General features: G+C 49.0%; 1 protein-coding gene across 6 annotated transcripts in view; it reads right to left on the bottom strand.

The window, feature by feature from the left end:
• Positions 1-13,374, bottom strand: part of FAHD2A (fumarylacetoacetate hydrolase domain containing 2A) — a 134,401-nt gene that overhangs the window by 50,427 nt on the left and 70,600 nt on the right. For 5 of the 6 annotated variants that reach the window (XM_029604444.1, XM_029604443.1, XM_029604440.1 and 2 more), the window contains one exon: positions 620-728. In XM_029604444.1, the coding sequence (XP_029460304.1) occupies positions 620-728 (109 nt within the window). Of the gene's footprint in view, positions 1-615; positions 729-13,374 lie in introns of those variants that run through there. The other variant, XM_029604445.1, reaches the window with a different exon arrangement.

Raw genomic sequence — 13,374 nt, 5'->3', positions numbered from 1 at the left:
TACCAGCAGGACAATTTTCCCCACATTCCATGGCACCATGTGGCTGTAAAAACAAGCCCATACACTCCTGAAAATGTTCCCTTCATCTTCCTGCCAAGCCCTGAGAACCTGAGTTTCACTTCTGCACCACGGACAGACAGGCTCTGGCCAAACTCTCTCCCAGAAAATGTGTTACTGATATTGCAGCTATCCACCTTTTTATTTAAAAAACAAAAAAAACCCCAATAAACTTTATGCTGCCAAGGAGAGCCCCCCCAAAAAAGGACCCCCCCCCCCGAAAATGAAGGTACTTCCCTTCTACCGGGTCCTTCTTCCTTGTCCAGATACCCTAAGTAAGGGAAGGAGGGGGGAGAGGAAAAGAGGATGCTAATTGGTTTTCAGTCCCCTTTCAGTAATGGGGTCCAGCCAGCTCAGAATCTAGGCCAGCCACAAGCACCCCACCAAATCCACATATTCTATTAGAGACAGAGAAATATTGAAAGGCTGCAGGTGGCATGGTTCCTCATGTAGGCTGTTTCCAGCAAAGTTTTCATCCTCTATCTCATTCTGTTGATGGGGAGAAAAATCATGGGTCTCATAACTGGTCTGATAAAGATGAGGTTTTTTTTTATAAACTCACTTGGAGACCCAGGAGATGAGAGCTTCAGTTTTAAAGATCATCTGGTTTGTATTACTGTTCTGGACCAGTTGCCCATTCACACGACAGCAGATTCCCAGATTGGAAGGGTCTGAAATACAGAAGATCAAGAATCAAACTTATAGGGGCCAATTTTCAAACTGCCCGCTCTGGTGCAAAGTCTGAGAGTACCTTTTACTAGGGGTGTGCAAAGAACTTTCTTTTGTTTGTTTTCGTTTCGTTAATAGTGTCTTTCCTTTTTGTGTTGTTTTCTAGTAGTGTGCACTAAAAGACCCATGGATTAAACTGTGCATAAACTTCCAAAAACTCCCCTAGGGTTCTCTTCCATCCTTCCCACTTCTTTGGACTGCCTCCTCCCCAGTCTTACCTGCTCAATCCATGGGGTTATATACGGGAGGGCCGGTGCAAGCTTTTTTGCTGCCCACCCCGTTCATTCATTCTCTGTCCTGGGCCCACCAAAAAAACTCCCAGCTCCCTTCCGTAATACAAACTTTAAAAACTAACCCCAATCCCCTCCCCACCGAATCCATGGTTGGTGCAAGGGTATTAGGTGCCCTAGGCAAACCTTGTAGCCTTGCACAATGTCCCATTCCACACACACAGTTATGCATTTATATTTTATATGAAAAATATCAAGTGCACTATTCTGAGGTAAAAATATCACACTATATGTATATGCACTGCTGTGATGCCAACCAGAAATCCCTGCAAAAAAGAGACACTTGGAACCCATATGGTATTAGGCCTGTTGTGACGTGTGTTGGGTGTGAGCTTGACCCTCTGAGAAAGCCTTCCTATTAGAAAAATGCCTCACCTCATGCAGAAGATAAACAGACCCTCACCAAATACAGAATAGAGCAACCATAAAGTAGAAATACAAACGCGCAGACAAAAACTGAAATGGAAACCGCAAGAAGCCAGACACTCTATGCAGTGGAATAATGAAAAAGCAGAACCATCACCTTTCCTCAAACAATATCAAGAAATAAAATAAATACATAATCATAATACTAAAACATACTAATTATATTATTTCAAAAAAAGCTGATGAATAAAAGATAAAATAATTACAAACTCATATACAAGTTTTTTTAAATATCCCAAACACCAATAAAATATTTCAAAACAGCAGACACATCAAACACCTGAAAAATAAAACTAAAAAGGAAAATTGGTTCTTACCTGCTAATTTTCGTTCCTGTAGTACCACGGATCAGTCCAGACAGCAGGTTGTGCCTCCTGTCCAGCAGATGGAGCCAGAGAAAAACTGAAAGGGTATCCTATATAAGGACAGTGCTCACCCTGCGCCCTTCAGTATAAACATTAACGAAACAGATAAACAAAACCGGAATTGAAACCAAATAAGATCAAGCAAGCAACAATCCAACAGGAATAATAATGCGAATTAGGAACAGTGCAATACATGGCTCTTATCAATGTGGTAGAAACGTCCGGTGCCTTATGTTTCCATTATTTAATAATTCTGTAAGAAAAAAAAGCATTCTCCACCGCTGCAAAAGGAAAAGACTATGAGCAGACTGAAAACAGTAGACAGGGAGGAGTCTGGACTGATCCGTGGTACTCCAGGAACGAAAATTAGCAGGTAATAATCAATTTTCCTTTCCCTGTACGTGCCTGGATCAGTCCAGACAACGGGATGTACCAAAGCTTCCCTAGTTAGGGTGGGACCGAGACAGTCCCGCTTGGAGTACCTGTCTGCCTAAGGAACCAAACATAGGTGCCTGAACTTCAGGACGATAACGCCGAGCAAACGTAGGTAGCGATTTCCAAGTGGCCGCTCTACAAATTTCCTGCGGAGAAACCAGCTGGCTCTCCGCCCATTAAGTAGCCTGCGAATGCAAAGAATGGGTTTTTAGACCCTCCGAAACCGGCCGGCCCCGGCAAAGATACGCGGACGCAATAGCCACCTTAAGCCAGCGAGCTATAGTAGCTTTAGAGGCCTTCTGCCCCTTATTAGGACTGCTCCATAAAACAGATGATCAGAAACCCTGAAATCATTGGTGATGTGTAAGTACTGCAGGAGAACTCTCTTAACATCCAAACGACTTAAATCACCACCAGATGTGCTAGCAATATCCTCCTGAGAGAAGGCAGGGAACTCCACTGACTGATTAACATGAAAGGAGGAAACTACCTTTCGGGCCGATACAGTAAGGACGCGTAAGAAAAAGTACGGCAGTGCCGGGCGCCCGCTCGTTTGACGCATGCACATTTTGGTTCACAAGCCGCTCGATTCAGTATTCAAATTAGATGCAAATCCAAGCGGCGGTAAACGAGCGTCCAAAGCGCATCAATGAAGCAGTAGGCGTTCGCAATCCATTTTACTGTATAGAGCAGTATACAGTGCCTATACAGTATCCAAGGTGCGCTGGTACCACTCATTTCAAATGTCATTCCACCAGGTAAGTGGATGGTTCTTTTCTACAGACCCCGCATGGAGGCCCCGCTGCTTTGAGCGCCCGGCCGGACGTCCAAGGTTGCGGCTTCCGTTCATGGATCTTCCTGCCTGTATCTGCCGTAGAGGCGTCCATGCCTCCGCTGGACCCCCGGAGCCTCAGGACGCCTAGCAAATGCCAGATGAAGGCATCCATAGAGGCATCCATGCCTCCGCTGGACCCTGGAGCCTCAGGACGCCTAGCAGACGGATGAAGGCCTGGCGTGCCTCCGATCTCTCCGGCGTCCGTAGAGGCGTCCATGTCCGGAACCTCAGAGACGCCCAGAGATGGATGGTACAGTTGAACCCAAACAGAACACATATCTCCTCCGGTCTTGCTGCTGGGTTCTCCGAATGAAAAATATCGCCAGAGCCAATATATGCATGTTGTCCATGGCGCTCTCCGGTATGAAGCTGACTGAACACCACACTAACACCAGGGTAAGGGTAGGCGGTAAATATTCAGGTTAAAGACGCAGTAAATAAGCTAGTTAAAATGGTGATAATTTGGGCGCACATTACTGTATCGGAGGGAATAGCTAATCCGATCATTAACATATCATATACATGCGGCGGGCGGAAAGGGATACGCGTCTTTTTCGGCAAGCGATAAGGTCGCGTAAAAGCAGATACTGAATCGCGGGTCCGCCTTACGCACTAAAACACACGTCCAAAGCAGGTTAAAAAAACGGGCAACCGCGGCCGCGCTTTACTGTATCGGCCCGTTTGGCAGAAAGGAGGGAACCATCTTTAGAGAGACCCCCGAATCAGAGAATCTCAAGAAGGGCACCCTTGCAGTGCTTGCAGTTCAGAGACCCTTCAGGCCGAACAAATAGCCACAAGAAACAGTCTTAAGCGTCAGGTCCTTGAGCGTGGCCCGATGGAGAGGCTCAAAGGGCGCTTCGCAGAGGACACGAAGAACCAGGTTAAGACTCCAAGACGGGCAGGTAGCCCGGACTGGTGGATTCAAATGCTTAGCCCCATTAAGAAAACGCACCACATCCGGATGAGCTGCCACCGTGTAACTGTCTAGTCTCCCTAAGAGGGAGCCGAAAGCTAAAACCTGAACATGCAAGGAGTTAAAAGACAAACCCTTGGAGAGTCCGTTCTGAAGGACGGAGAGAACCAGAGAGACCGAGGCCCTGCGCATCGAAACCCCAGCTTCCGCACACATGTTGTCAAACACTCTCCAAACCCGAACATACACCAGCGATGTAGAGGTCTTACGGGCCCGCAACAGCATAGAAATAACTTCCTCCTTATAGCCTCTCTTTCTTAGACGCCGCAGCTCAAAAGCCAGGCCACTAGACAAAAGCGATCCGCCTGATCGAAAAATACGGGACCTTGATGAAGAAGGTTGTGGAGGTGAGCGAGACGAAGAGGGCCGTCCAACACGAGATTCATGAGATCTGTGAACCACGGTCTCCGGGGGCCACTCCAGCGTGATAAGGATGACCGGCCTCCTGTGAACCTCTATCCTTCGGAGTACCTTTCCCACAAGGGGCCATGGTGGAAAGACGTAGAGGAGGACATCGCTGGGCCAGGGCAGGACCCATCCACACCCTCCGAGCCCTGCTCCCTTCTGCAACTGAAGAACCTGGGAGCTTTTGCGTTTCTCAAGGTGGCAATCAAATCCAGGTGGGGAACCCACTTGTGCATGACCAGATCCATCGCCTCTTCTGACAACTCACTCTCTGGGATCAAGATGCTGATGACTGAGGAAGTCGGCCTGAACATTCTCCTTCCCCGCAATGTGTGAGGCCGCCAAGCGTTCCAGGTGACGCTCTGCCCAATCAAAGTGTTTGCTGGCCTCCAGGGCCACCAGGCAACTACTGGTGCCCCCCTGGCGATTGATATAAGCCATCGTTGTGGCATAGTCTGAGAGGACTCTCACCACCTTGCGATGAATCAAGGGAAGGAAGAACTTGAGCGCCAAACGGACCGCACGGGCTTCCAGGCGGTTGATGTGCCACTTGGATTGGACTGGGGACCAACGGCCCTGTGTCGATTGAGACTGACAAACCGCTCCCCAGCCAGAGAGGCTGGCATCAGTCATCACGACCATCCACTGGGACGTCTCCAGGGGCATACCTTTCGACAGGTGATCGAGTGAGAGCCACCACTGTATGCTGGTGGCGGTAGATTCGGGAAGTGGTAGGAGTGCCTGAAAATTCTCCGAGACTGGCTACCAATGGGCAAGCAAAGCTTTCTGCAACGGACGCATATACGCAAATGCCCAAGGAACTAAGTCTACAGTGGAAGCCATGGAGCCCAGTACTTGAAGGAAATTCCAGGCTGTGGGCAGCGAGAGAGATACGAGATGCTGTACCTGCTTCATGAGCTTGAGCGCCCGGACTTTGGGCAGGGAGATCTTGGACTTGCAGGTGTCGAAATGAGCTCCCAGAAATTCCAGAACCTGAGAGAGTAAGAGGTTGCTCTTGTAGTTGACTATCCACCCGAGGGAGGTAAGCAGCGACATGACTCGATTGACTGCCGCCTAACAGAGCTTCTATGACTTCACCCAGATAAGCCAGTCGTCCAGGTAGGGATGGACCAGGACTCTTTCTCGCCGAAGAAAACCCGCCACCGGATGGTATACACCCAGAGTTCTGAAGGAACTGAAAAATGAAATTTCAGACCTATTAGTAAAAATTTGTAACCTATCATTAAAATCATCGATTGTACCTGAAGACTGGAGGATAGCTAATGTAACCCCAATATTTAAAAAGGGCTCCAGGGGCGATCCGGGAAACTACAGACTGGTTAGCCTGACTTCAGTGCCAGGAAAAATAGTGGAACGTGTTCTAATCATCAAAATCACAGAACATATAGAAAGACATGGCTTAATGGAAGAAAGTCAGCATGGCAAGTCTTGCCTCACAAATCTGCTTCACTTTTTTGAAGGAGTTAATAAACGTGGATAATGGTGAACTGGTAGATGTAATGTATTTGGATTTTCAGAAGGCATTTGACAAAGTTCCTCATGAGAGCCTTCTAGGAAAAATAAAAAGTCATGGGATAGGTGGCGATGTCCTTTCGTGGATTACAAACTGGCTAAAAGACAGGAAACAGAGAGTAAGATTAAATGGACAATTTTCTCAGTGGAAGGGAGTGGGCAGTGGAGTGCCTCAGGGATCTGTATTGGGACCCTTACTTTTAATATATTTATAAATGATCTGGAAAGAAATACGACGAGTGACATAATCAAATTTGCAGATGATACAAAATTGTTCAGGGTAGTCAAATCACAAGCAGATTGTGATAAATTGCAGGAAGACTTTGTGAGACTGGAAAATTGGGCATCAAAATGGCAGATGAAATTTAATGTGGATAAGTGCAAGGTGATGCATATAGGGAAAAATAACCCATGCTATAGGTTCCATATTAGGTGCTACTACCCAAGAAAGGAATCTAGGTGTCATAGTGGATAACACATTGAAATCGTCGGTTGGGAATTATTAGAAGGGGAACTTTGAATAAAACGGAAAATGTCATAATGCCTCTGTATCGCTCCATGGTGAGACTGCACTTTGAATACTGTGTACAATTCTGGTCGCCGCATCTCAAAAAAGATATAATTGCGATGGAGAAGGTACAGAGAAGGGCGACCAAAATGATAAAGGGAATGGAACAGCTCCTCTATGAGGAAAGACTAAAGAGGTTAGGACTTTTCAGCTTGGAGAAGAGATGGCTGAGGGGAGATATGATAGAGGTGTTTAAAATCATGAGAGGTCTAGAATAGGTAGATGTGAATCTGTTATTTACTCTTTCGGATAATAGAAAGACTAGGGGGCAGTCCATGAAGTTAGCATGTGGCACATTTAAAACTAATCGGAGAAAGTTCTTTTTTACTCAACGCACAATTAAACTCTGGAATTTGTTGCCAGAGGATGTGTTTAGTGCAGTTAGTATAGCTGTGTTTAAAAAAGGATTGGATAAGTTCTTGGAGAAGTCCATTACCTGCTATTAATTGAGTTGACTTAGAAAATAGCCACTGCTATTACTAGCAATGGTAACATGGAATAGACTTAGTTTTTGGGTACTTGCCAGGTTCTTATGGCCTGGATTGGTCACTGTTGGAAACAGGATGCTGGGCTTGATGGACCCTTGGTCTGACCCAGTATGGCATGTTCTTATGTTCTTATCACCTTGGTGTACGTGCAAGGAGCGGTGGCCAGCCCGAACGGGAGAGCCCGAAACTGAAAGTACTGGTCCAGAATGTCGAAGCAAAGGAGCCTCTGGTGCTCCTTGCGAATCGGGATGAGAAGATAGGCCTCCATGAGGTCGAGTGAGGCCAGAAACTCGCCGGAGCGAACCGCTGCTATGATCGCCCGCATGGTTTCCATCCGAAAATGGGGAACCTTGAGTGCCCGGTTGACTCTCTTGAGGTCCAGGATCGGTTGGAAGGAGCCATCCTCCCTGGGTACGACGAAGTAGATGGAATACTGGCTGGATCCCTGTTTGGTGGAACAGGAACTATGGCCCTAAGCTCCAGGAGCCTGTCGAGGGTCTGACACACCGCTGGCCATTTTCGACTGCCTCATTGAGAGATCAGGTGGTGGTCCAGAAGGTCTCGAGCAAATTCTAACACGTAACCGCTTCCGATCACGTCCAGGACCCATTAATCCGTAGTGATTTTGGCCCATTCCCCGAGAAAAAGGGACAGATGTCTACCTGGCAGGAGTGAAGGAATGAGCTGTCCGCATCTCATTGTGAGGACTTCGAGGCGGATCCTTGGGGGTTACCGTCCCGGAATAGCAGACGACCCCGAAAGGAATGAGACCATGCCCGAGACCTGGTGGGGGTATTCCGCTGAAAGGACCCCCGCAGCTTGTTGTACCTGCGCTGACCCCTAAATCGAGAGCGCAAAGGAAAAAAAGGATTTGGACTGTTTAGTAGAGATGTGAATCGTGTCCTCGATCGTCTTAACGATCGATTTCGGCTGGGAGGGGGAGGGAATCGTATTGTTGCCGTTTGGGTGTGTAAAGTATCGTGAAAATCGTTAAAATCGTGAGCCGGCACACTAAAACCCCCTAAAACCCACCCCCGACCCTTTAAATTAAATCCCCCACCCTCCCGAACCCCCCCCAAATGCCTTAAATTACCTGGGGGTCCAGCGGCACACTAAAACACGGCACACTAAAACCCCCTAAAACCCACGCCGACCCTTTAAATTAAATCCCCCACCCTCCCGAACCCCCCCCCAAATGCCTTAAATTACCTGGGGGTCCGTAGCGGCGGTCCGTAGCTTAAATTACCTCCGTAGCCTTAAATTACCTCCGTAGCGGCGGTCCGTAGCTAAATCGGGGGAAGGGGGAGAGCAGGAAAACCGGCACGCTAAATCGTGTAGTCTTCAGCCGGCGCCATTTTGCAAAATGGCCGCCGCAAAATGGCGGCGGCCATAGACCAAAACGATTCGACGCAGGTCGTTCCGGACCCCCGCTGGACTTTTGGCAAGTCTTGTGGGGGTCAGGAGGCCCCCCCAAGCTGGCCAAAAGTTCCTGGGGGTCCAGCGGGGGTCCGGGAGCGATTTCCTGCCGCGAATCGTTTTCCGTACGGAAAATGGCGCCGGCAGGAGACCGACTGCAGGAGGTCGTTCAGCGGGGGTCCGGAACCCTTGCTGAACGACCTCCTACAGTCGATCTCCTGCCGGTTTTCCTGCTCTCCCCCTTCCCCCGATTTAGCTACGGACCGCCGCTACGGAGGTAATTTAAGGCTACGGAGGTAATTTAAGCTACGGACCGCCGCTCCGGACCCCCAGGTAATTTAAGGCATTTTGGGGGGGGTTTAGGAGGGTGGGGGATTTAATTTAATTTAAAGGGTCGGGGTGGGTTTTAGGGGGTTTTAGTGTGCCGTGTTTTAGTGTGCCGCTGGACCCCCAGGTAATTTAAGGCATTTGGGGGGGTTCGGGAGGGTGGGGGATTTAATTTAAAGGGTCGGGGGTGGGTTTTAGGGTGTTTTAGTGTGCCGGTTTTCCTGCCCTCCCCCTTCCCCCGATTTACGATTTTTTGACGATAAATCGGGGGAATTGGTATTGTATCGTGGCCCTAACGATTTTTGACGATTTAAAATATATCGGACGATATTTTAAATCGTCAAAAAACGATTCACATCCCTACTGTTTAGGGCAGTCCTCAGGCAGCTTATGAACCTTGTTGTCCCCCAAGGATTTAATAAGCTGTTCCAGGTCCTCCCCAAAAAGCAACTTATCCTTAAAAGGGAGAGTGCCCAACTGCGACTTGGAAGAGGAATCCACCGCCCAGTTGCGCAGCCAGAGGAGTCGCCTGGCAGAGACCGCGGCGACCATGGCCCTTGCCTGCACCCGGAGGAGATCGTAAAGGGCATCAGCACCATACGCAATCACCCCTTCGAGCCGCTCAGCTTGTTCGGCTTCTGCAGCCGGGAGGTCCTGGGTGCTGAGTAGTTGTTGAACCCACCTAAGGCTGGCCCACTGCAAGAGACTGCTACAAACAGTCGCACGGACTCCTAAGGACAGCACCTCGAAGATCCACTTGAGGTATAGCTCCAACTTGCGATCTTGAAGATCCTTTAAAGCCGTTGACCCCACCACCGGGATGGTGGTGCGTTTGGTGACCGCGGACACTGAAGCATCAACCTTGGGGACCTTAAACATGTCCAAAGCCTGATCCAGCAGGGGATATAGCTGTTGTGTCCGTCGGTGCCCGACGCCCTCTCTCCGCCCTCCTTACCTCTTTGGCGCTTCCCTCTCCGTCCGTGGGAAGATTGGCTGCCGCGGCGTCCATTTGCTGGCGTTTCCGGACCAACTCGACGCTGTAATCGCCATGTTTCCTGGAGGCCTAAGGGCACGCGCACGGCGTGGCCCTGATTGAAGTACCGGCATTGGCGCGAACCTCTGGGGCATTCCCCGAAGATGTCATCCGCGACGGATATTTAAGGTCTTGGAATTTGCTAACACACCGAGTTAGCAAGGACACTGATTGACAACAGACTCACTTTGTCTCCTGTGAAATTAAACACACTGTTCCACTTTCTTTTTTTTTTTTTAAATAGTACTTGCTTGACCCAGTGAAGAAAACTTCGTAAGAGAAGAAATACAGAAGAATCACTAAGGAGAGGGAACCACAGGTTTGTCTGTCTGCATCTGCTGGAGCCAAAGAAATACTGAGGGGCACAGGATGAGCACTGTTCTTATATAGGATACCCTTTCAGTTTTTCTCTGGCTCCATCTGCTGGACAGGAGACTCAACCCGCTGTCTGGACTGATCCGTATACGTGCAGGGAATTGATTTTAAAAATTGACGTTCTCCATACTTGGGAACTTTGATTTCCAGACACCCTGAGATTGTTGTGTATTAGTGGGAGTGGGATGCACAAACTTTCTCTCTCTATATATATATGTGTGTGTGTGTGTGTGTATATATATATATATACACATATACACACACACACATATATATATGCTCCCTCTCAGACAAACCCGCAGGCATCTCCACCTCTTCTTTGGATGGGATCTACCAGCAGCCTCAGGCCCACATCTTCATTTTAGCTGCTGGTAGGCTGCAATCCACCTGCAGCACCTATTCTCTGACATACACACACAACCTAGGCAGCTCCCATTCACTCTCTCTCTCTCTCTCTCACACACACACACACACACAACCCTGGCAGGCTCCCATTCTCTCTCTCACACACACATAAGAACATGCCATACTGGGTCAGACCAAGGGACCATCAAGCCCAGCATCCTGTTTCCAACAGTGGCCAATCCAGGCCATAAGAACCTGTCAAGTACCCAAAAACTAAGTCTATTACATGTTACTGTTGCTAGTAATAGCAACAATAATTAAGTCAATTTAATTAATAGCAGGTAATGGCCTTCTCCTCCAAGAACTTATCCAATCATTTTTTAAACCCAGCTACACTAACTGCACTAACCACATCCCCTGGTAACAAATTCCAGAGTTTAATTGTGTGTTGAGTGAAAAAAAACTTTCTCCGATTAGTTTTAAGTGTGCTACATGCTAACTTCTTTCTAGACAAGAGGAAAATTGGTTCTTACCTGCTAATTTTTGTTCCTGTAGTACACCGGATCAGTCCAGACAGCTGGGTTTTGACTCCCCTCCAGCAGATGGAGATAAATAAGTTTCTGACTGACTCTGCCCTAAAGATGAGGTGCCACCTGCAGTCCGTCGGTATTGAACTGTACCCAAGCCAGATGAAAGAAATGCAATTCACATTAACTATGTACAAATTTCCCCTCGAATGAGCAGAGGGAAGAAGAAACCTGGAAACTGAACAAGAACTGATGTCCGTACAACACATCTGCATGGGACTAGAACCTGAAGCCAAACACTGATCGAGCGGACTCTCCAAATCCCCCAACCTAACCTGGGTGGGAGTCTGATCCGGTGTACTACAGGAATGAAAATAAGCAGGTAAGAACCAATTTTTCTTTCCCTGTACGTACCCGGATCAGTCCAGAAAGCTGGAATATATATATATATAGCTACCTTATAGAGGGTGGGCCCCCGAGAGTCCCGCTCGAAGCACCCTGTCACCAAAACCTCCCTCTGGGGCCTGGACATAGAGACGGTAGTGCCTGGCAAATGTATGTAAGGACTTCCAAGTAGCCGCCCTACAGATTTCCTGAGGGAGACCTATTGGCACTCAGCCCAAGAGGCCGCATGCGAATGGGTAGAGTGCGCACGGAGCCCGACCGGCACCGGCCAACCTTTTGCGATGTACGCAGAGCTAATGGCCTCCTTCAACCACTGAGCGATAGAGGCCCTAGACGCCTTATGCCCCTTCTTGGGGCCGTTCCACAGCACGAACAAATGATCAGACAGGCGAAAACTGTTGGTAACCTCTAAGTAATGTAACAGCGCCCATCTAACATCCAACTTCCTCAAATCCCTGGAATGAGGGGGTTGACGCATCTGAAACTGGGAAGGAAGGCAGCTCCACATACTGGATTCAAATGGAAAGATGACACCACCTTAGGCAAAAAAGAGGGAACAGTCCTCAAAGACACTCCCGTATCCGTAATCCGCAGGAAAGGTTTGCGACAAGACAAGGCCTGAAGCTCCGATCTCCGCCAGGCTGAGGAAACAGCCACCAGAAAAACCACTTTCAAAGTTAGATCCTTAAGCGTAGTCCGCTTCAAAGGTTCGAAAGGTGGCACACACATAGCCCTCAAGACCAGATTAAGACTCCAGGAGGGACAAGGATTCCGAACGGGAGGCCGTAAATGCTTCACTCCCCTAAGGAACCGAACCACGTCCGGATGAGACACCAAATGAACTCTGCGCACAGTCCCCTGAACACAACCTAGAGCCACTACCTAAACCCGCAGCGAGTTAAACGACAAACCTTTCACAAGGCCATCCTGTAAGAAGGCCAAGACATTAGCCATGGAGGCACGGGTCATGTCCACCTTGCGCTCTGTACACCAAGACTCAAACACACCCCAGACTCTGACATATGCTAGGGAAGTAGAAGTTTTCTGGGACTGTAAGAGAGTAGAAATCACCACCTCCGAATAACCCTTATTCTTTAGGCATTCCCTCTCAAAAACCAGGCCGTGAAACAGAAGCGATCCGCTGCTTCCAAATAAACGGGCCCTTGTCGAAGGAGGTCTGGCCAGCTCGGAAACCGCAAGGGACTGTCCACAGCTAGGTTCACCAGGTCTGCAAACCACGAGCACCTCGGCCATTCCGGAGCCACGAGAATTACGTCTCCTCGGTGCGCCTCTATGCGGTGTAACATTTGCCGATCAGCGGCCATGGAGGAAATACGTACAGGAGAAGATCTGATGGCCAAGGGAGGACAAGCGCATCCATCCTTCCGCTCCTGGCTCTCGACGCAGACTGAAAAACTGCGGAGCCTTGGTGTTGTGGAAAATCGCCATCAAATCCATGTGGGGCCGATCCCATCTGGTGCATATGAGATGAAAGGCGTGCTCTGACAGATCCCATTGTCCGGGATCCAACTGGTGACAACTCAGGAAGTCCGCTTGAACGTTGTCTGAGCCTGCAATGTGAGAGGCTGCTATGCGCTGCAGATGAAGTTCCGCCCAGCTGAACAAGTCTTGGGCTTCCAGATGCTACCGCTTGGCTCTTGGTGCCCCCCCCGGCGATTGATGTAGGCCACCGCTGTGGCGTTGTCCGACAGGATCCTCACCGGCTTTCCCTCCACCAGCGGGAGGAGAGCCTGGAGAGCCAGATGCACGGCCCTGGTTTCCAACTGGTTGATGGACCATGAGGACTCCGGTGTCCAAAGTCCTTGGATAGAAGTGCTCTGA

This window comes from Rhinatrema bivittatum, chromosome 5, assembly GCF_901001135.1.
Source record: "Rhinatrema bivittatum chromosome 5, aRhiBiv1.1, whole genome shotgun sequence".
NCBI classification, from domain to species: domain Eukaryota; kingdom Metazoa; phylum Chordata; class Amphibia; order Gymnophiona; family Rhinatrematidae; genus Rhinatrema; species Rhinatrema bivittatum.
This window is presented reverse-complemented; position numbering and strand designations above follow the sequence as displayed.